Source organism: Scardinius erythrophthalmus (assembly GCF_964197995.2).
Source record: "Scardinius erythrophthalmus genome assembly, chromosome: 3".
Lineage (NCBI taxonomy): Eukaryota > Metazoa > Chordata > Actinopteri > Cypriniformes > Leuciscidae > Scardinius > Scardinius erythrophthalmus.
This window is the reverse complement of record NC_138223.1, coordinates 40,559,283-40,583,807: the sequence shown is the minus strand read 5'-3', so window position 1 is coordinate 40,583,807 and position 24,525 is coordinate 40,559,283. Positions and strand designations below refer to the sequence as shown.

At 35.5% G+C, this 24,525-nt stretch overlaps 1 protein-coding gene across 8 annotated transcripts in view; it reads left to right on the top strand.

The window, feature by feature from the left end:
- The window catches only part of fam13a (family with sequence similarity 13 member A), a gene marked incomplete at its 5' end in the record, with an annotated part of 50,912 nt that overhangs the window by 4,555 nt on the left and 21,832 nt on the right, over positions 1–24,525 (top strand). For all 8 annotated transcript variants that reach the window (XM_081360909.1, XM_081360907.1, XM_081360904.1 and 5 more), the window contains 8 exons: positions 2,037–2,246; positions 4,859–5,036; positions 10,004–10,151; positions 11,208–11,294; positions 13,386–13,478; positions 16,346–16,438; positions 17,915–18,138; positions 22,049–22,090. In XM_081360909.1, the coding sequence (XP_081217035.1) occupies positions 2,037–2,246; positions 4,859–5,036; positions 10,004–10,151; positions 11,208–11,294; positions 13,386–13,478; positions 16,346–16,438; positions 17,915–18,138; positions 22,049–22,090 (1,075 nt within the window). The remainder of the gene's footprint in view (positions 1–2,036; positions 2,247–4,858; positions 5,037–10,003; positions 10,152–11,207; positions 11,295–13,385; positions 13,479–16,345; positions 16,439–17,914; positions 18,139–22,048; positions 22,091–24,525) is intronic.

Genomic DNA, 24,525 nt, shown 5'->3' with positions numbered 1-24,525 from the left:
TAGACCCGACGGGATGGTTTTCGCGGGAAATTGCGCACAATCTGTCAGGTCTTCATAGGCCTACTCACCGTAAATAGAGAAAAATTGCTCCGGTTGGTTAGTTAGTTGTCACAACCACCTGGAAAGGTTGAGATGTAACAGAAGAGAGTCTGCTGGCAAAAAGCGAACGCGACAGAAAACCAGATTCAACATTTGCTGGGCTTTTCGGAGATGGCGAGAACTGATTTGAAATGTTGCAAAAGCAACACGGAGATGAAGGCGTTATTATAACTTAACATGTGAGTCAGGTATTTTATTGAACAGATAAATTGCCATATGTAGCTCTAACAGACGGCATTGTAAAGCGTTATCTATTGTGAAGGGTCATTTTCATCCGCACAGTCACGCAGAGCCGAAGCACAGCCACTGCTAAATGCAGTTTTATTTTCTTTAACCGCTAGAGGGCCAAAAGTTAGTGTACAAAGGAACACGCTGACTTTTTGGGACTTTGGCTTATTCACCGTATCCCCCAGAGTTAGATAAGTCCATACCCTTCTCATCTCTGTGCGTGCCGTAACTGTCTGACGCACCCACCACTAGCCTAGCTTAGCACAAAGACTGGAGGTAAATGGCTCCAGCTAGCATAGCTACTCCTCCCAATAAGTGACAAAATAACGCCAATATTTACATGTTGTGATTTGTATAGTCACAGCGTGTACAAATAACAAGGTCACATGAGACACAGCCATCTTCTAACCGTTACATACTGGGAACTATATTCTCAGAAGACAAATCACTGCTAGTGATTTACTCCAGCTCTGAGCGAACTCTCTGCTCCTCACCACGGGGCTTCTCAGGCGCTGCGAGCAAATCACTCCGCCCAAGTAGCAGTGCTTCGCCTTCTAAAAATATAGTTCCCAGGGTACAGTATGTATGGACTTATCTAACTATGGGGAATACGGTGAAAAAGCTAAAGTCCCAAAAAGTCGGCGTGTTCCTTTATTTTTGTGCTATTTTTGTTTCCCCAAGAATACTGTGTGTGGGTATAATTAGTGCACTTTTGCCCATGTTGGCTGCAGTGAATGTGAACTGGCAAGGAGTCTATTTTTTCTTCCTGCCAGTACTTCACATGTTGTCTAAGAACATAAAGTCACAGCTTTTACTGCTTAAGTGAACAGCTCCAATCCTTTAGCCAACAAGACCGCTGTGACAATGAGGTAATTGGGTACCGGATCAAGGTCAACCCAAATGAAAAAGCAATGACATGTAAATTCAAAGTAACAACATCTAATTTTTTGAACCTATTACATAATCACTTTTGGAAAACGAATAACATTATTATAAATGATATTTTCGTGATATTTCAGAGTGCCTTTTGTATTATTTATTTGAAAACAATAGTTAACGTGCACATTTTTACAAATGTATATGATGCAAATGCAAGTATGATTTATGACATATCAAAAACATGACAAAACTGCAAGGTTGAAATAGAGAACAATACTGTTATATTTAATAACACTGTTCAAATATGTATGATAAAAAATGTATCATGTTATTCAATTAAAATCAAATGGGTAACTGAGAGGGCACCTAAACTAGTGCCAGACAAATTAATCTGAATATTTTCTCGCTTCTTATTAACACTCCATTGCTTGAATTAAAAATGTATCCATTAACCAAAAATACATTTTCATTACTAAAAGATTCAAATTCGTTCCTATTATATTTGTGTCATACTGTACAAACAATCAAACTGGTTATAAACCTGAAGCCTAGAAGCTGCTGTGTTGCTTGTTCTCCACATGGTGGTGCTGTGCCCTTTCAGATCAACTAATCACTGCACTGGGCCTTTGAGAAAACATCGTGTGTTACTGTGACTACATTTCATCAAGTGTTTTACTTGAACTCCAACTCTTCCCGTATTGATCAATATTAGCTCTGCATTTGAGCTAAGAGTGGCACACTTTTGTTTATTACTTGCTGTTGAAACCCTAAAATGTAAGTTTTACCTTAACATAACTTTGCGTCTCTCTTATGATGCCACAATCTGTCAGGTCTTCATCAGGAGGGTCTGTTCAGAGTGAACGGCAGCGTTCGGACAGTCGATAACCTGCGGCAGAGGTTTGATGCTGGAGAAGAGGTGGATCTTCATCGGGAAGCAGACACTTTTGCTGTCGCCAGTTTACTGAAGCAGTTTTTGAGGGATCTACCTGAAGGTCTCATCCATCCCTCCATCCACAATCCTCTCATTCAACTGCACCAGGGTGAGTCACCTGTAGTCTTCATTCATGGGTGGTGTGGTATGTAATAGTGCAATAGGTTGTAGAAAAAAAAAAAAAAAAAAAAAACACGGCCTAGAAACAACTTTCACTCTAAAATGGCTGGCAAACAATTTCAAAGAAATGGGTAACACGATGAATTAAACGTAGGAAAAACTGAAACGGCGTTGCTTATTCAATCTATTATTTAAACAAATAGGCTATAGGAGGAAAATTATATTTCAATGATTTTGGTTTCGCTCGCAGAACTTTTGTGTTTCATCTCAAAACCTTGGAAATAGTGCTGTCAAATCGATTAATCGCATCTAACATAAAAGCTTGTAAATATATACACTGTATATTATTCTGTATATATATATATATATATATATATATATATATATATATATATATATATATATATATATATATATATATACACACACACACACACATTCAACTTTTATGTTAGATGTGATTAATCGCGATTAATCGATTTGACAGCACTAAGTGGAAATAACATGAGTTGGGAGGATACATTACTTTAATCGGTAAATCTAACGCATTACTTTAGTGGGTAAATGCAAAAGGATTAAAATATAATTTACCCTCCCATTTCATATTTTTTAAATGCATATCAAAGTATTTGACCATGTCCCGTTTATGCCGGGGCCTCATATTAAACCCCACACATTAGGAAATAATTCATTCCTCACCATTGTACATCCTCATCACATGTGTAAGTTTTTGATATGTTTATATGTTATACAGTATTATTTACATATTTAACATTTATTTAATTCATAATAGCAAAGTAGGTCAACGGATTAGCGCCAGTCATAACTGTTAGCTGTTTATCGACTGAAATGATTTGGGTGAAGGTTATGCTTCTATCTTAAGCACATGAGTCATCTTCAGGCCCGTGACTGAGCAGAGCGGTCTAAGGTTTTCTTCTGTAGTAGAAGTTTAATCTAAACTGTATAATGGTAAGTGCTCTAAATCTCGCTTTTTGTCTTTTCACACTGTTTGAAGAGCTCTAGGAGGGATTTTGGCTTCTGACTGGTGTAAAAGATTAGACAGAGCTTTAGTAATCAGCATTGTTTTACTGGCTCACATCCAGTGGATCCATTAAAATCATAAAAAATTTTTTGAATTTGCAACTGTCTCATCCTTCACCGACCTCTACGACATACAGAGAGGAGACTTTGCTTAATTAATGTGGTTTTGTGTCAGAGATCAGCAGTGCACTGAAACTGTAAACGCCTCAGTTTTATATTAAAGATGGCAAAAAAAAAGATTCCTGAAGGAATTATGTGAACTGTATTTTTGACAGACTTGTTTGCTGCAGTTTTTTCTCTCTCCCTCTCTGTTGGTGTCCCAATCTTCCTCTTTTTGTGACACGTGTGTGAGACACTATATATCCTGTGCAGATGGTGCATTTTGGGTGCCAGAAAACGAGGATTAATAAAGACATATTTGTTTTGGAAATGTTATGTATTCACGCAGAGACAGTAGAGTTACACACATGAAATCTTGGATTTGATTTCAGACCGAGAACATTAAAAAAAAAAAAATTATTTGTTACAAATATTCATTTATTCAATTTTTTTTTCAATTTGTTTATATTTTACCTCCCAAAATCTAACATTTTAACAGCTTTTAATATCTTGAGATATTTGTGCAAATTAGATATTAAATTATTGCTAAAATTATTGCTAAAAGAATTGCAGCTTACCTTTTGCCCCTTCTTCTAAATCACCCCCATACCCTCATTCACTATTCCCTACATTACTCCTCTAATACATTTCACTTGAAGGAGTGAATGAAAGCGAGTGAGTGAATTCGGACACTGAGTGCCGGAAGGGCTGCTGCTTTTGTATAGTTTCTGCTTAACGTTTAATAATTAAAAACTTAACAAACTGGCAGCTCCAGTAAATGAAAAATTAAAAGATTCATCCTGAACTCTGTCATTGAAACTAGCATGTATAGACTTTAATTAAACACTTTAATAACCAAGAAAAAAGGAATTATTTATACCTGTATGATATTACGCTGTACCCACATTGGACCAGTGGTTTTTGAAGATGGATGGATGAATGATTCATCTGCGGGCGCCATCATCACTCTCGTTATTGCGGTGCATTGTGGGATTGAATGAGTGCACAAGATAACGCCCACTATGGTTTTGGACACCACTACAAATGGCTGTTCCTTCAAATAGTGCCCCTAAGCTCATAGTGAGGTTCTGTTTAGTGGTTATGAAGCAGTCACACTTCAGAAATTTTGTCCAGCTGTTTTCTTTAGCATGACGTGGTCCTTTCTCTTCCTGTCACCCTTCCCCTACTTCTTACAGAGCAGTTTTGAGTCAGCTTTTTCACTTCCACATTTACTATTCACCTTAAAAGCACCACAAATAATACTTCCTGTTTTCCAGCTTTTTCCCAACCACTGTTCCGGAGTTCTGTTTCTATTTGAAAATCAGCTAAAATAAAACATGTATTACATTTGCAATATTATTATTTACAATATATGCTCAAAAGATTCAGATTTGAACTTTACTGGACACATCAGTTCTGAATTATATTAATATTTTCATTATATTTGTGTTGTTCTGTCAGAATCGGATGAGGATTACTTCTGTAAGGACCTGTGTGAGCTCCTACATCAGCTGCCAGAGATCCACTTCAGTCTTCTGCATTACCTGTGTCACTTCCTGTCCCATGTGGATCAGGAACACGCTCATAACCGCATGACCGCGACCAACCTGGCCACAGTGTTTGGGCCCAACGTCTTCCAGTAAGTCACAGTCACACAGTGCAACACAAGCAAACCAGTGAAATATTTTTCACTTTCATCAATTATATCATCTGATCAAGTCAATTTTTTAACTTTACATTTAAGTTCACTTTTACTGCAATTTAGTTTTGTAGCACAGGTTCATTTTGAAAGCTGTAAATGCTTTTCCCTGAATTAATCAGAATAATTTTAGCTCTTTGTGCATGTATCCGCAAGCTATGTGAATTATGTCTCGCCTGCCCAATGTCAATAGCTGCATGTTATGTAATATGGGTGTCATGTTCTCAGTCTTGCTTCTCATTGGCTGTATTGTGGAGTGATCAGCACTTACACTTCACACAAACCTTGACCAACCCCACATACCAGTGCATAGTTTAAATGCTCTGCTGTGATGAATGATTTTGCTCACATATATATATTAGGGCTGTCAAAATGAAATTAACGCATGCAATATAAATATTCCATGCAATTAGCATAGCATCCGTTTTTTCCTGGCATCCTTTGGCTAATGTTTCATTATATGATGACACTAACATTCATTCAAGTGCTATTAAACTATTCAAGCACGATTAGACACAGAAAAGAACTGGCATGCTGTCTGTCAAGCGGCTCTGTTGTGAACAAACACCCAAAACACGAAAAGAAAGCCGCTTCTAGCAGCGCGTCAGTGCCGCATTGAGTTATCTTTCGTGCGTGAATGGACAAAAACACAAAATTATGTTGAAAAGCCCGTTATTGGCGAGTATCCTCGTAAGCATGAATAAGACCTTGTAAGTCATAAATGAATGTAAAGAGTTAGCACTTAAAGTGACAGCGCCCTAATAAACCCGCTGTCATTAAGGATAATCAAAGAACAAAAGAAAAAGACATCACTCACTGCTCTTGACTGAATAAGGATTCATCTATATTCAATTTATAATTTATGCAGTGAAGACTGCACAGACACAGAAATGATTCAAGAAATTATTCAATATCTCTATATTTACCCATTAGTCCTACCTGAAAAGTTTTCTTTACATGGTTACATGGGTCAAAAACTACGAAAACAACTTTTTTTGTGCATTTTAGCTGAGCAGGTAAAAATCTAAACCGGTCTGACTGGGCCAGTAGAAAAACAACTCTTAGTGTTGAGCCCTGACAAGTTCACTTAAATTAAAAGTCGTTATTTTGTTTCGGCCTATTATTATGTTAAAAATTATAGCTTTCAATTATACCGTGATGTTGAATGGCTATAATTAATGGCTAAAATTGAGAGAAAGAAATCCATGTAATAGAGACATCAGGATCATTGATACCGGCGTTCATTCATAGTGCTTACAAAAAAGATGCCATTAAACAAATATTTTAAATATAGGCCTACAGTCTTTATGTTGTTTCTACATTATTTTGGAGATTTAACCCTCTGAGGTCGGCAAACGCGCCGGCGCGTTTTGCTGGATTTTCTTCACATTGTAGCACTATAAACTTAAATTACTCCATCATTTATGGTCATACAGAAAAAAGAAATATAAAAAAAAATCTGTGATATTTTTACTTTTGTATGTGTACACTTACAATCAAATCAAAACACTGTGCTTTTGTAAAATAAAGAAAATAAACAGGGTGTGCTCCGTCGCGGTGAACTTTTTTTTCTTGAGCACGTCTATAAACTGAAACAAAACTCAGCGAATACTTGTTACACATTTATGAGCCATATACGTTTATAAACATTTAAGTGTGTACTTTTAAATGATCGGATTCAAACTGAAAACAAATATTCTCTGTTTAAGTAATTTGTATAAAACCAACAAGATGTTCAGCTTCTCAAACGCTTCCTAATTATTTTTAATTTGAACACGCCCACTCGCGCAAAAGATATTCACATGCAAATCTCCACATGGAACGCGAATGTGCTCATTACCTCAAAAACAAAACACCAAAACACTTCACAAGTCTCTGCTTTTCGTCGAGTTTGAAAGACGCGCCGTGAGCTTACATTAGATTTAGGCTACCTCAGAAGAAGAACGCGATTTGAAGACAAGAAAGATGTAAGGTAAGAAATTCTTACATATTAGTTTGTTATTGTTGCATAAATTTCACATTGCAGTTGAACTGTTGCTAGATATATGGTGAATATTATAATATTTAGACCCGTGTTTACTGTTACTGTGTTTGTGGATATCTGCTCCAATGTAGATATGTATATAGATATGTTTTATATTTGAGCGCGATCGCGTTTGAATGTATCATATTTTGGATCGTGATCGCGTTTGAAAAGCACCTAACGGCTTCATGTTTTTACTATTATCTCATTTCATATCATCATAACGAATGGAAACATTTGAAGTAACATGATAATCAATATATTTTTCTCTAGCTTAGTTGTTACTGAAATATTTTGGAAGATTTATAGGCTGCTATAGGTTATTGTTATTTTATGCAGCACTGCGCATAGCCTATGCTTACACGGCACAACAAACCTGGTGTTCTATATATTATATATTGTTGGAAACATTTATGTGTGTGTGTGTGTATTCTGTGAATTTTAAAAAGCAATTTTAACCAGAAAAATCTAAAATTTATTCCCAAAATCGTGCAGGCCTTTCTCTTGATATCAGTATGTTCACTTTTTTTTTTCTTTCAGGGCCCAGATGCCACTGAGTCCTGCTGACTTCAACATTCACATGAGTCTCTGTACATGAACATGGTAAAGTGAAAATCAAACACCTTGGAAATGAAAGGTATGTACAATGTTTTTAGGAATGGCACAAAGGTCTCTGTCTTTGGATCATTGTTTTCAATTAGTGCTTTTTGTCATTTGTTGTGTATCTTTGGATTATGTTGTGTTGTAAATAAATCCAAAAAATCTAAAAGCCATTCTTTTTTAAATCTCCTCATTCTTTGTGCAAGGTTTCTCAGAATGATAGGGCCTGATAGCTCCTAATAGGGCCGTTAGGGGAGGGTCTTTGTCTTTCTCAGGTGTGAAAAGCTTACATATTAATGAGCTCCCATAAAGCTTTTTCACACAAAACACGTAAAAATTTTAAATCAATATATTGTCTTATCTGAATGAGCAGTTAGGGTGACTTTCACATAGTTTTAGAGCAAATATTCTAGGCTACGTCATACAATTTTCAAAAGTCTTGTGAAGAAATAATCTGTATGGGTTTCATGACCTTATTTCAGTGAGAATTTTTTTTTGTATTCTCACAAACCACGCATAAATGTCATTATCTTTATAAACAACAAACTTTTACACACATGCTGCTGATATATTATTGTAGCAGAGTTTGTGCTGAATACAGTGTAATTAGACTTTAGCCATGAAAATGTCACAAGTAACAGAAATAAGCACAAATGTCAGAGCATGTCAGAACACCTCCAGGGCCCAGAAAACAGCTCAGACCCCAGAGGGTTAATGCCAAAGTATTGCAATCTAAAAATATATGAAAAACTTTTATACAGTTGTGGTCAGAATTAATGGCACCCCTGGTAAATATGATCAAAAATGGCTGTAAAAAATAAATCTGCATTGTTTATCCTTTTGATCTTTCATTAAAAAAATAAATGAAATAAATGTTTTTCTCCAAAACACGTTTTTTTTTTACCAATTGACAGCACTAATATTTTTATTATATATATATATATATATATATATATATATATATATATATATATATATATATATATATATATATATATATATATATATATATATGCATGAGTGTGTGTGTGTGTGTGTGTGTGTGTGTATAAAGAAAAAAATGTATAAAGAAATATAGCAGCCCATTTTTGCAACATAATTATGATTTACCAAAGCATGATCTTTTTCTTATGATAATAAGTTGAAATTATGACAAAAAATTCACTTATGTCATAATTATGACTTGCTTTACATTATACTTCACATAATTTAAACGCTTCATGCCATAATGCCATACATACATACCATAATTGTGATTTACCAAACCAAGATTATTTTTTCTCTAATGTGATGGGAACATTCCTATAAATTTTAACCTAAAATCTTGATGTAATTATCATTGTATCCGTAATAAAGCACGTTTTATGCATATCTTATGTCTAGCTATATCCTGGCTTTCGATTCCAACAGAGGGGGCCAAAGTCCAGGTGGAATTCTTTATTCAATGTCAGCGCTAACACAAATAGCACTTACATACTTTCTATGGTCATAAATTCTTTGGTTGTTATTTTCAGCCACAGAAACATTTAGGCTGATTATTCACAAGTGAATTGCTCTTGACAAATAACAGCCCAAGATTATTTGAGTTCCCATCTGCCTCTACAACGCAAAGCATACAGATATTCAAACTATATATTCAGTTTCAAGCAAACACTTCAATATTTTCAATGTAGTTTTTCTTAAGTAAGATGGACATAAAGTAATGTGATTTTAAAGAAATTAAATGAAATAATTGATTAAATATGGTTTTATATGGTACCTGTTACAGTATAGTGACTAACCAATGCAATATGAGCGCAACCCCTAATAATATATCAGCCACTCAGTTTCAGGGAATCCCTGTCACCACAGCATGTGTGTCTGACACCTCAGCGTTTGTGGATATGTGATGTGTGTATCCATGGCTCAGTGAGTTGGAAGTGACAAAACTGTTGCCTGTTATAGCCACATACCTCTCCTGCATGTACCCGTGTACAACATGTTCTTTTTGTCAGGAATTATTAACAAATACAGCTGTCAGTCGAGCACTCGGCGACCCCAGCCAGAAGCAGCATTTACTTGATTTATGATTCCCTGTCATGGGATAGTATCTCAATGTGACTCCACACACTGAGGGGAATACTATTATTTATTTATTTATTTATTTATTTATTTATTTTAATCTACTCTTAATCTTATAAAAATCTACTAATGTTGTTCCTGGTTCATTTAATTTGGCAGCATTTATTCGCACATGCACTGTAGTTTTCATAGCATGTTTGTGTATGTGCTTTTTATTCTGCAGTGTATCACCTGGTTTTGATGGTATACGGGAACAGAATATCTGTAATAGCATTATGGCCAAGCTGATCCAGAAGTACAGCGCCATCTTTGAGTCTGTGGTGGAGAGAAGACCGATTGAAGAGGAACCTTCAAACATCCTCATGGTCAAAGTGAGTGTTGACATAACGCATTAACTCCCAGTAAACCGACACCTCACTTGCCTTTGGTTGGCAATCATCTAATGTGTTAGAATTTTTTTTAAGAGTAATAATTATAAATGTGCAGTGCAAGGGAACAGAATACTCTTTAATATTATTAGTAAATTCAAACAAACTAAAATTGGGGTCGAAATCAGTGTTATTGTTGTAACTATACTGTCTTAATATTTATTAATATTTTGAATTCATTTTTTTATATTTTCCTTTTGAATTTCAATTTTAGTTGTTTTAGTAAATTTGTTGTTTTTTAGTCATTTTTATTGTTTTTTTTGTCTGTATAATTAATATCAGTTTAAGTTTTAGAACTTGTAGTACTTCAACTTCAAACAAAAGTTAGAAATGTTGCGTTTTGTTGTGTTTTAGTATAAATTTATTTCAGTTTTAGTAATTGTAGTACTTACATTAGAAAGTTAGAAATTTTGCCTTCGTAATGACTGATAATAAGTTGAATTATTTTATATTCTATTTTATTTCTGTTAACATTAAATTGATTTAATTAAACATTTTTTTTTTGTATTTTTAGTTTAAGTTAAGAATAACAACACTGTTTCTAAACATTAAGTCATAATACTCAAGTAAGCGATACAAGTTTGAATTTGGCTTGCAACATTTCCCCATCCCATTCTCCCCTCTTCATTTAGGCAGTTGATAAACTAACATCTGAATTTTGTTAAGACATGGCTCAGTATGTCAAATGCCGCACTCGCACACCCCTAAACATGCCGCTCTCTCCTGCTTTCTCCTGGTTGTCACATGCACAGCACGTGTGTCTCCCTGACCTTGCTTTGTTGCCGGCTGAACTGACTCGCCAAAACTTCAAGACATCATCGCACTCTCTTATCTCTCGTAGGCCACCATCAACAATGTTTGCTTTTCTGCATTTGCACTTCATTTTCAACTATCACATGAAAGCAATTTCTTCAGTAGTGCAGGGCTGTCATGTGCACCGCTGTGGTCAGTGGGTACATGTGGACTCATGTGAATCCCTGTGTATTGTTTTGTTCCCAGGAGGCCAACACAAACACCGAAAACACAGACATGCCACCTTACAGTCCTGCTCCGAAGGCACACACTCCACGTGTCAAGAAGATGAAGGTACGGCTGATAGTGTGTGTGTGTATTCGCAGAGAGTGTATGCCTGTATATGCAACCTGAGTCAGTGTGGGTATGTTTCCATAGTCATATGCACTTATAGTGTCAAACCCTGTTAAAATCCAGTGACGTAGCAACTCAGAAACACCAGCAATCCAATAACACTACTCACCCTGAGGTGAAAGGTACAATCACAAGACTCCGCTTTCAGTGTAATCCAAATGATGCAGATCTTAAGTCAGTCAAAGGCTATTTTTTTAAGCACAGTAATGCAGTCATTTGGGTTACTTTTTCTTTAACAGCACATCAAGATGATTACCATAGAAGGGGATGGGACATAAAATCGGGGGCTCGTCCGGGATACTAAAACTCTTGATATTCATATCATGTTGACTTTGGATCGAATTCTCGTGACCTTTATTCCCGTTAAAGGCCCCGACGTTACATGTATTTGTCTTTCCGATTGGTGTTAAAGTTACACCCCTGAGTATAACACACAAGGTGTTTTTGTGGACTACAGGATGTTTGCTTATGCCCTGAGGAACAACATTGAATGAAAGATGAGGAATAGATCTACAGTAGCTTGTGCCAAGTTCACATCTTAAACCCTAAATCAATAAATATATAAAGTCATTCAGTCAGTGGTGTATTTGCTCTCTTGATAAAACTGCAAAAACAGGCATCTTGTAATTGAGTTCATATGAACACAGAATGAGAGCTCTGTTTTCTGTGAATTTAATTTCCCTCTCAATTGAATTATGTCAGTTGCGTATGACTGCGGCCGTGCGTACGTGCTCAGAAACGCACTGTGTAGTGTTTGTGTGTCTGCTGGAGACGGGCTGGATCTCATGTTTGTGTGCGTTCTCTCTATGACGCGGTGTGAACCGTGACCCTCTTAAATGACTGGCATGATGTTTTGAAAACAATAATATTGTTTCTGTATATTGAAAAAGCTTATATTGAGGTGGTACTTGTAAAAACAAAACGACTTGCCCTCTGGCTTTTAGTACACTTTCATTTAAAAATCTCTTTTGCTCACCAAGGCTGCATTTATTTGATCAAAAATACAGTAAAAAGTGTAATTTGTGAATTATTATTATTATTACAAAAAAATAAATAAATTATATCATATTTTAAAATGTAATTTATCCCTGCGATCAAAACTGAATTTTCACAGTCTTTCACATGATCCTTCAGAAATCATTCTAATATTCTGATTTGCTGCTCATTAAACATTTCTTATCAATTTTGAAAACAGTTGTGCTGCTTAATTTTTTTTTGGAAACCAGGATACATTTTTTTCAGGATTATTTGAATAGAAAGTAAAAAAAAAAAAAAAACATTTATTTGAAATATAATTCAAATTTCACTTTTGATCAATTGAATGCATCCTTGCAGAATAAAAGTATTAATTTCTTCCAACAAAAAAAAATAATTCTTACTGACCCCAAACTTTTGAGCGACAATGTAGTTCTTAAACTGCCTCGTATTTATACAGTTTTAATGATTTTGAAATGCCTGTGTTTTTATTAACTTTTCACACTGTGAAAAATGTCAAATGCTGACCGAAAGAGATCGTTTCATTCTTACCTTTATAGTCCGAAATGTCCATTCAGGATTAACTCGATAGTACAGTCGGCAATACGAGGATGCTCAATGCTAGAGCTTTTACATAAAAATGTTGCATGCTGCGTCCATCCAATCAATGATCCTGAGACCACAAATAAGAACGCTAACCCAGGGTTTAGTAATGTACAGTGTGAAACGTCAGCTTATGAATACCCAGGATTAATTGCCAACCCCGGGTAAATTATGAGCAGTGTGAAACGTGAAGCAAAATGACCCAGGGTTAACTTTTTCAAGTGTGAAAAGCCCTTTAGATGTAATAGATTATATATCTCCTGGAGGGCCACTGTCGGACAGAGTTTAGCTCCAACCTCAACACACCTGGCTGGAAGCTTCTGGTAACACCTTGATTAGCTGGTTCAGGTGTGTTTAACTGGGGTAGGAGCGGGACAGTGGCCCTCCATGAGCAGGATTGGACACCCCTGCTCTATGTTGAGATCATTTGACAAATCGCTGTCTTTTTGTCAGGTCACTCAATGCACTCCAGTTGAAATAACAGATTCTTCAAGAGAAAAGGAATCAAGTTCAGACAACCCTATTCCGACACCAAGAAAAAAGAAGGTAAGAGTCATTAGCTATACATTATATATATATATATATATATATATATATATATATATATATATATATATATATATATATATATATATATATATATATTATTATTATTATTATTATTATTATTATTATTATTATTATTATTATTATTATTATTATTATTATTATATTTTTTTTTTTTTTTTTTTTTTTTTTTTTTTTTTGTGCTGGGCAACGATTAATCGCATCCAAAATAAAAGTTTGTGTTTACATAATATGTGTGTGTGTGTGTGTGTGTACTGTGTAGAATTATTTTGTATATATAAATACACACACATGCATGCATATATTTAAGAAAAATGTGTTATTTATATACAAAATATTTATATTTATATATAATATAAATTATGTATAAATATATATATATACGGTGTATACATGAAAATATTTCTTAAATATATACATGCATGTGTGTATTTATACAGTATATACAAAATAATTCTACACAGTACACACACATATTATGTAAACACAAACTTTTATTTTGGATGCGATTAATCGCGATTGTACAGCGCAATTTTTTTTATTAAGGTATCAATATCTGTTTTAGAGACTTCAAATATACACTTGTTTATTTATATATAATGTATGATTCATTTGAGTTTGCTAGCTATTAATTTAAAAATTTTACACAAAATCTGATTGTTAAGCTACTTCATGTGATATATAAAACTTTCTACTTCTAGAACTGTAGTAAATTACAACCTCCATACACAAGTTACACATCAATAAAATAATATACAATTACTTCCACAGAAGAATTAAGTGCTTGTTGGATTTACTTAAGTGAATTTTCTTTGCCCTTCATGTATTCATTATCAAACTTTCTTCTGTAAGCCAGAAGATCTTCAGATACTCATTGTGGCTTCCTGGCAGGAAGAGTCTTTGCGTTCGTAAATCTGAAATATTTCGCCATCTTCCACCTTCCTGAAATATCTCAGCCGAGGAAGGTCTTAACACGTTCCGGCTTATGCTGTGTTTTTGTGTTATCTTTGAAATCCAAAGCTATTGAAAGTCCTCTGTTTACATAGACATGTGGTGCTGATCAAACCGAGTTTGACCAGATAAGGCCCGTGGGAGAACCGTGTAATCGGCAAAATGATGTTGTAAACAGACTCAGAATTGCTGATGGAAAAAAATACATGATGTGACTTTCATGAAAAATAAGACCACTTCCTACAGCGGAGACGTTTCCATTTACATAAGGGGTCAATGAAGTCATCCAGTTTAACACGTAGCACTAGACGGACTGGCTTGCTCGGATTACCTCATTTTGTTTTGGGAAAACCAGCATAAACAAACAGAACTTTATACGCCGGATATTTCTTGACTGATTATTTTCAAGTGATAGTTTTACGAGTTTGTTTACCAAGTGCTAAGTGGATGAAGGAGATGCATATTTCTTTTATTTATTGACTTATTTTATAGCATTATGACTTGGTCTGAGTAGAACTTATCTCTAAAAACGTGAACATTTCCTTGTTTTGGAGATATTCATTGCACTTGTCATTACTTTTTATGATTAGATTTTTTTGTTCTGATCAGAAGCTGACACATAGTCACAGAAACATGAAGGAAATGGTTTGTTTATCATTAAATTTCACTAAACAAGGGTCAAAGGTCACAGAGACTTTATTTGTCCTCTACTTGGACTTTGTATTGGGATGGCCTTGGGTATCTAGAATCTAATTTACAGCATATTTGAGTGCACAGATAATGTAGGGCTGTCAAAATGGCTGAAAAACTAAATTTGAAATTTTTTACCTAAATATTACTAATATTTGAATTTAAAAGGCATAATTTCAGTTAGGGGAAAAAAAGCTTTTGGCTTGTCTTCTGAGGGTTAGGCAAAACATATGAATGCACTGCATTAAGTTTCAAAGCAATGAAATAACATGACTGTCTGGAAAAAAAGTGCATATCTTTTAAACTAACGTTTATAAATCTAATATTATTTAATAAATTGCATAAACAATGATGAACAAAAGCATCATGTATTTAAGCATAGTTTAATACAAAGTGCCGATCACAGAGTACTTTTTGCGTTTAAAAACATGAGATGCGGTTGAATGAAAAAAAAACCACACGTCTCGACACATGTTTTTTTAAGTTTAACTTCTTTTAACATTACATGGCTTTCTAAACATGCGGCTCTCTTGTGCGAGATGTGAATTCAACGGTCAAAGATGTCCGTCTAGCGCATGTTTACATAGAAAACAACAGAAAAGCAGCGCAGAAAATGCTTTCTGTGTGAACGGCTTGGTTGTGCTTTTGACGTAACCCGAGATCTTCTCCGCATTGAGCTTCTCTATTTCTGCAGTGTTTTGAATGAACAACGCAGCAGCGTCGCATCAAGTGGGTTCAAATGATACGCTAACAAAACCATTCAGACACAACAACGACTCTTATTTCATCATCGCTTCTCATGCGCCACTGATAAGGCTGCCTGACGCACACCTAAAATTCAAATGCACCGTTTTCGCATTCAAATATGGATTTTTATTTTAAATTCGATGAATAATGGAAATTAGAGTTTTAATTTGACAGCCCACTGTTGTAGCTACCATCTTACGTTTGCATAATTTGTTTGTTTTGTTTACTGTTCAGTCAAGGTGATTGATTATCATCAAATGTCGTAAGTCACAAGTCTATAAGTTGAAATGTAACTAGTTAGTTTGTTATTGGAAGACTTTCTACCAGTGAGACAGGAGGACAGAGAATTTTTTTTTCAAAATCAAGTTTTACAGTTTAGTTTACCGTTTAATAGAATTTATTTTTTATGAGAACTATAAATTAAAGATTGGTGACTGATCACTAGGTCTTTTCGTTAGGTCACCCCATGCACTTCAGCTGACAACACAGGCCCGGCAAGAGAAAGTGAGTCAAGTCCCGACAACCCTATACCTACGCCAAGAAAAAAGAAGGTAAGAATCACTGCAAGACTCTGCAAGGAGCAGAGAAACATTTATTTTGTGTACCATAAAGAAATCGTTCCCTGAAAATAATGAAAATCATTATTCCGTTCAAAAACTGTAAGACTTTCTGTCTTCTGTGTAACACAAAAAGTCAGTTTTTAAAGAAATTATCACCCTTTTCAACAAAACATATATGAAAAAAAAAAAATATATATAACCTTTTATTCAGCAAGGACACATTAAATTGATCTAAAGTGACAGTAAAGACGTTTATAATATTACATCAAGTTTATATTTAAAATAAATGCTGTTCAGTTGAACTTTTTACTCCTCAAAGAAACCTAAATGTTGATAATAAGAAATGTTTCTTCAGCAGCAAATAAGGTTTCTGACGGTCGGATCATGATGAAAATATAATAAAATAGAAGAACATTATTTTAATTGTAATATTATTTCACAATATTGCTTTTTATTGTATTTTTGATCAAATAAATGCAGACTTGGTGAGCAGAAGAGACTTCTTTCAAAAACATAAAAAAATCACACACACACACACACACACACACACACAGCAGTTAATGTCCATGCGAAGCACGCTGACCTGTTGAAGTTGTGAACGGTGGTGTAATTGGGTGACCTTTTCATTTACGTCTACTATCTTAAAAGACCACACCACAACTCAATGCCTTTGTGTGACCTTAGTGCCTGACCCTTCTATAAACAGTCAGTCGTTTAATGCAAAATTCAATAAAGCAATGATTTTCCGGGGCTGTTTGCATCATCAACACATTAGCATATCGATGTCCAGATCTCACTCAGTTACTGTGCCTTAAATGGGTCCCGCGTGGGCTCGATCGATAGTGTCCTCTTTACCATAGTCAAAGCCATTTCCTACTGTGCCTTCGGGACTAAGTGTGTTGAAGATCAATCTAATCCCATTGTAGTCTTTGTGTTACGTGAATTTGTTGCACGATCTCATTTGCTCATTTGGTCATCTTCTGCTTCGCTGTGAGAGATTGGTTTGTTATTCAAAAATCTGGCCATCTCTTCTGGCCAAACACAGTTTTGCAGCTGCGGTCCCAGAATGATGGTGCCATTGTTTTCTGCGGTCCTGCTAATACAAGTGGTTTAGCGTAGTTTAAGGTCTGTTTACCAGTAATACATGGGTATTATTCTTTTGAAGGTCAATTAGCTGTTCAGCATCAAGTGACAATGAATCGATCTGAATTTGACATGGCTCTCGTGCGGGTCCGTTTTTTTACCTCTTACACTTATTCAACCGGTTTTCGGCATGTACAGCCTTTATCGTTTAGTAAGGTAAGATGTGTGAGCTAAGCTTATTTATAAATGCCTTTTACTTGTCATTGTGCTTTATATTACTATCTTTATGTCAGTCAAAGGGTGTTTCCTTCAGTAATCAAACAAAACCACAGCGTCACCCTCTGTTCCTCTATCTTCATCTTTCTTTTGATTTGTATCCTTCAGGTGAAGAAGATAAAGACGGAGGAAATGCCTAGATCTTTTCCTCAACCGGCCCCCTCTGGTGATCCCGAGTCCAGGCTTTTGTCCCATCGTCCAGACAAAAGCTTGGGGACTAGAGATCAGTTTCCTCTGCACAGTCCAGACCGGAGCATAAGCTTCAGCGTTGACGGCATGAACCTGACCTCTCAGACCGTAAGATCCGTCACGTCCACTGAGACCTTCAACAGGTCAGTTTACTTTCAAAACTTTGGTGTCAGTACAATTTGTTTTCCTGTTTTTGAAAGAAGCCTCTTATGCTCACAAAGGCTGCGTTTATTTGATCAAAAAATACAGTAAAAAGAGTGATTTTGTGAAATATTAACCATTTGAATTAACTGTTTCTATTTGTATATACGTATTATAAATTGTCGTTTATTCCTGTGATTCAAAGCTGACATTTTTAGTCTTCAGTGTCACATGATCCTCCAGATATCATTCTAATAGGCTGATTTGCTACATTTCTGATTATTATCAATGTTGAAAACAGTTGTGCTGCTTATTTTTTTGGTGGAAACCTTGATACATTTTTTCCCAAAGATTTTTGACTGAAAAAAATACATTTTTTTAACAATTTCACTTTTGATATATTTAATGTGTGCAGCAAAACAGTACATACTAATGGAAAAAAAAAACGTAATGATCTTGTCATTAAGGTAAACTATACCAGTGTATGCAGGTTAATTACCTGCTTTGTGTTTCATTCTTCATCTTTTCTACAGGGCTTTAGAAATGCCAAAGAAAGATTCAAACCAGACAATAATCCCAGTGAAATCTTTTATTTTATTACCTCACCCCTTTTCCCTTTCACCATTGTCCTTTCCAAAAAAAGATTTTTTTTTACAAACACCACAATAGGTACATGGGTATATCAATAAGTACAATTGATTTGAGAGTTTCTGTACCTGACACGCTTATGTAACACTGCCTGGGGTGAATGTCTTCTCAGACAGGCTAACTAGTATACAATTGGTGTTACGGTCTTCATAATATTTCAACAAAATATAATAACTTGCTCCACCTCTGAAACAACTTTACTTTGCAGCTGATGTTATCAAGCCCAAGGCTCTATTCTACCATTTAGGAACAACATTAAAGTCACATGAAATCAAAATTGACAATTTATTTTAAATGATTTATCCGTTCACATCATCATTTTTTTTTAATCCACATCCCCTCGTAATCTTTAATCAAAACAACTTCCCCTCTTGCAGTGACATCTCTTCTCTGATGACGTGTTCAGTGGCGTGAGGGCGAGGCCTCCTGTCACTCAGATGAGATCCACCAATAGCAAACCACAACCATCCAATCAATTCCCCATGGACAAAATCAAGTCCCGTCCCACATTTTTCTTATTCATAAAGCCATTTCACTTGGATAAACTTCACAATAGGGAATAAAATACTATATTAACTTCTGTTTCATGCTGACTTTAACTTGACTTTATGTGAATGCAAATTGTCCAATTTTGGCAGCAGCTACCGGATGTAAATTGTAGCATGAAACGATGATGAGATTTGAATCGTTTATAGAAATTTTTTATTGTAATATTTTATCCAATAAGTCAGCCTTCCTATAATTAACCCTGGAATTCAGAAAATAGGACAGTTTTTCAGTTGATCCAGCTGTCTTGTCAGCTTGCTGTCACTTTCAGTACGTATATGCGGACCTTGCATCTTCCTGTGGGTCTTTGAAGGGAATAGCAATCCCGCAATCTCGCCTTTGTGCCAAATATTAGACAACAGCATACTTTAGTGACTCCTGTAGAATTATCAGCATATACACCTCAAGACTGCATTTAGTAAAAAGTTATTGTGGTTCTTGTGCAATAAGGAATCTGTAGATTAATGCATTGATTTTACTGTGGTCAGTAATGATCATTAACATTGTCCTTGATGTAGTCAAGTAATTTTCCATCATTTCTCACAGAACAAAAGCTCAGTAAAAGGGCCTTGTTGTTCACTCAGGGAGGTGGTGGCTTAGCAGGATTTCCGTTTTGTAATTCATGACGACGGTCATTATTTTAATACCCTTGTCAGACTTTGTAACACCCCTTAAGAGTTCCAGTGAAGTGGAAAAATATTTCCCTTTTATTCAAATTCTTGCGAAATGTCTTTTCAGGTACGTGCGGTACCCTAATTCTTAGTAGGCTTTACGGTGAGATGGCAAGGGTCATTTCACATTTTACAACAAAAGGGAAGCACCACGATAAACACAAATGCACACTTTTTTGCAGAACTTTTTTTGGTAATCATGTGATTCATGAGCTGTTTGGAGCCAAATTGGCTTGGTTTTATTAAAAAAAAAAGAAAAATTCCTGTGTAAACGGGACCTAAATCCTTTGTATTGTGATTTAGTTTGGCCAACTCTCTGATTATTTACTTCCCTTTTGACACACACACACACACACAGACACACACACACACACACACACACACACACACACACACACACACACACACACTTAGAACAGCATTCATGGTAATGTCGCACGTACTCATGAACACTGCATGCCAACTCGTTCAATGAATGGACCTTTCAATGATCCCAACTTTTCTAGTACTGTTTTTTAACACAATCCAAACGTAGTAATTATATGGATTATAACAAGAATTTGGGCCCACAAAAAGTTACACAAATTTCGACATAATTTGAATATGTACATCATTGTCAAGTTATTCAAATCCCATGCCCCTTTCATGTTTGTTTAGGAATATTATGGATTATTTGATTTTGATTTCAGCTATTCTGAAAAGACGTGTCTAATAGGGGACCTATTTTGTGCCTTTTTTTTACAAGATGTAATATAAGTCTCAGGTGTCCCCAGAATGTGTGTCTGACGTTTCAGCTCAAAAATACCACCCAGATCATTGATTATACCATGCCCAAAATGCCCCCTTTTTGAGTGGAAGCAAAAACACGCTTTTTTGTGTGTGTATCTTTAAATGGTTAGTTTACCCAAAAATGACAATTCTGTCATCAACTACTCACCCTCATGTTGATCCAGTAGTTTAACCTCAATTTTATAAAGTGACGCTTTGTTTGCGCAAAAAAACCACACAATTTACCACTTTATTTTTCAAAATATTAATCTGCGACATGCATTCATGCAACAACGTCTACTCTCGCGTCAACACAAATTGTAAATTTGTAAATAAAGTGGTATTTTATATATAAAAAGTTCATATATAAAGTTTATATATAAAAAGGCTCAAAGTTCATTTGCATAATAAGTCCCCTTTAATTTACAATGAAATATTTAAACATCCAAGACACTTAAGATAATTTACTCGAGAAACAAAACTGAATAAGGTGAGACGTTTTTTAAAGAAAAGGCCGGCATTTTGACATTATTTTGTGTGTATTTGACTGTTTAAGCGCAATAAGCAGCGAAAAATAACTCCGTTTAGTGCTGAGAGGCATCTTTATGTGTGTGTATCTATTCTGTGGAAAATGAGCGTTTCAGATATTTCAGTATCGATATGCATCGAAAAGCTACATTTTTTACATTTTAACACTACATTGCACTTAGTTTATTATTTCAGATACCTTTTTTAAAAGACTACAATTGAAAAATGTATATATGAAATTCAACCCGTAGGAGTGACTGATATAGTGACATTTAACGCGTTTTACTGTTTTTAATCCATTTCCACAGATGTTCCTCAGTGTTGTTTTATTTTTATTTTTTTTATGGGCCATTCAGCTACTACATCATGATTATATTAGCCATTGTTTATTGATTCTAATGCAGTACCACTGGTTTCTTGGAGATGTGGATTGTTTTGATCTCCATAACAATATTGTTTCCCAACAAATCTGAATCTGTGGAACATCCACTCCTGAGCTCATCATGTTTTGTTGGCCGGACTCCAGCATGTGGAGTGGATACGGTTCTTTCCAGCTGTAGTAATTACTGGAGACAAGTCAAACAAAAGCTCTGAACTGCGGCACTACGTGTCCTTTGTTCACCAGACAATAGGCACTCTTAGACACTCAGACCATGTGCTCCAAAAAAACGGTTTTGTTTACTCTGGCAAATACCAGATATGTGTAGATTGTGCTGTTCAGTGATTCTGACCTGTTTCTTCTCCATTCCAGCTTCCAAGAAGATGAAAGACCAATATCTCCTTTTTATATTAGGTAGGACCAGTCACAGTTTCTCTCACTTCAGTTTCTTTCCTTCTGTTCTCCCTGCTGCTGAAAAACATGTTATTTTGGTGGTGTGAATGAACTTTTTTATAATCTCTCAAAATGGAAATGATCTACATATGAGTTGTTTTATTGTACAAACCACAAGGTCTCAATTTACGCCCTCAACAACTTTGTGTTTATTTTATACATTAATCTTCAGCTGCTAGGTGAATTGTGGTAGTAAAGTAAATGTCACAAATCTTTTACATAACACAACATGAACAAACGAAACATCTGAAATCCTCTTAGCGTCATGTCAGGGACAGCTGCTAATGGTTTCCGGTTGAGTACGGTCTGAGCGGGATGAATCTGGGAGCGAACAGGTCAAAACAAACCTCTCCTGTGGTTGTTTTCTCAGTTCCTTCATGTGTTGACTCATTGCATCAGCGCAGGTTCCCTCTCTTACCATAGCAACTGACCCTTCACACATTTCCCATCACATAGTTTACCCAACCCAGCCCTCGCGCTGCAGACGCTCACACTCTCTCTGGCACTGGTGCTGTGAACATGAGCAGAGAGCCTTAAGGAATAGTTCACACAAAAATGAAAATAATCCTCATATCATTACCAACGCTTACGACTTTGACACAAAAGGAGAAATCTTAATAGATTTTTTTTTACACAGTGTTGAGCCAACCACTTTGCTTTTAAGGAATGCAAGCAAGTAAATGTAAAATACTAGAGTGTTTTCTGTAACCTTTAACCTCTCGTTCGGGTGTGTACATGGTTGAGGTGTGTTTGAAAAGATGTCAGTCATTGATTAAATCATTTTAGCTTGCCAAATAAAGGTCGTATTAGCTTTGTTGTTTTACAGTTATTGGGGTTTCTACTGCAATAAAAAGTCATATCTATTGAGAGAGATATATAAAATTATGTTGATTGGCAATATTTTTTTTAATGTTTTTGAAAGCTGCTCATCAAGACTGCATTTATTTGATCAAAAATACAATAAGAAAAGAACCTTTAAAAATCAAAATGGCAAGGCACTTTCCATATCTACACTCCAACATTAAGCTTATATTTATGACATAATACTTGCATTATGATTCTTAAAGGGATAGTTCACCCTAAAATTCTGTCATCATTTAAAGTTGTTTCAAACCTTTATGAATTTTGTTCTTCTGCTTAACATAAAAGAAGATATTTTGAAGAATATGGATGACGAAACAGTTAACTTCCCCATTGACTTCCATAGTACGGAGAAAAAATACTATGTAAGTCAATGGTGACCAGAAACCGTGCGTTTAGCAAAGACATTCATACAGGTTTGGGACAACTTGAGGGTGAGTAAATGATGACAGATTATTCATTTTGGGGTGAACTATCCCTTTAAAACGTAAAATGTCATTAAAATACCATGTTTTTATTTGTTGGTTTTTCAGGTAACATGCACATCTTGAATTTTGGACCTGTTTTTGGTTAGCATTGTTAGTTTGGCTCCCTACTGTTTTGCCCACAGCTGTTAACTAGATTTGGGAGATGACTGAATGGAAGAAATGACTAGGGTATCAGACTAATTTTCGTGCCAGCTTCTACTCAGTCCTCGCCCTTGGAGTGCACCCTATGACTGGTGTGTTATGCAAGACCGACAGACCTCATCAAATCATCTTTAGTCCTCTGTCTCAACGCTTATCTGTTCTCACTGCCATATTCTTGCCAGTCTTGAATAGCATCTACGTTTGCATCTAATTTCATTCCTTTTGCTACTGTTCAATAGTGAGAAAATAGTTTACTCACTCATGGTGTTTAAATAGCGAGTGGTCAGCTGGAGTGGTTAACTGGCTCTGACCATGAGAGCGCTGCTGGTAAAGACACAACTGTTGTGTCTGCAGTATTTCCGGATCCAAAAGATAATGATGCTATTTTTACCATGGAGTCATTATCTGGAACTTTCTTTCCAATGTAAGAGTATTTAGATTAGTTTTTGTGGTAAATCCTATTTGTTTTGTTTTTTTATTTGGATGGTCGGATGAGGTTAGTAAGCCAATAGGAGATTTCCTGGCTTCAAAACAATGTGTACAATGCAGTGTTCTATTCAATGCTGAACGTTCTAAGGTGCGCAGTTATTTTCAGGGAAACACGCGGCTAAAGTAGTTCCAATTCTTGACCGCATTACAATTCCATATCAACTCGCCAAAGGATTTCAGTTATTTCAAAGGTTCTTACAGACTACAACAGCAAAAGAACAAAAACCCACAAAGAGACTTACTTAACAAAAAAAAAAAAAGTAAACAATAGGATAAAAATGACAATCTTTTGTTATGATTGTGTGTGATACTGTTGGTATCTCATATATCAGTTTACAACTGTTTAAACCTGATTAACTGGGAAACGCATTGAGTTGACTAGAGTAACTATATATATATATATATATATATATATAT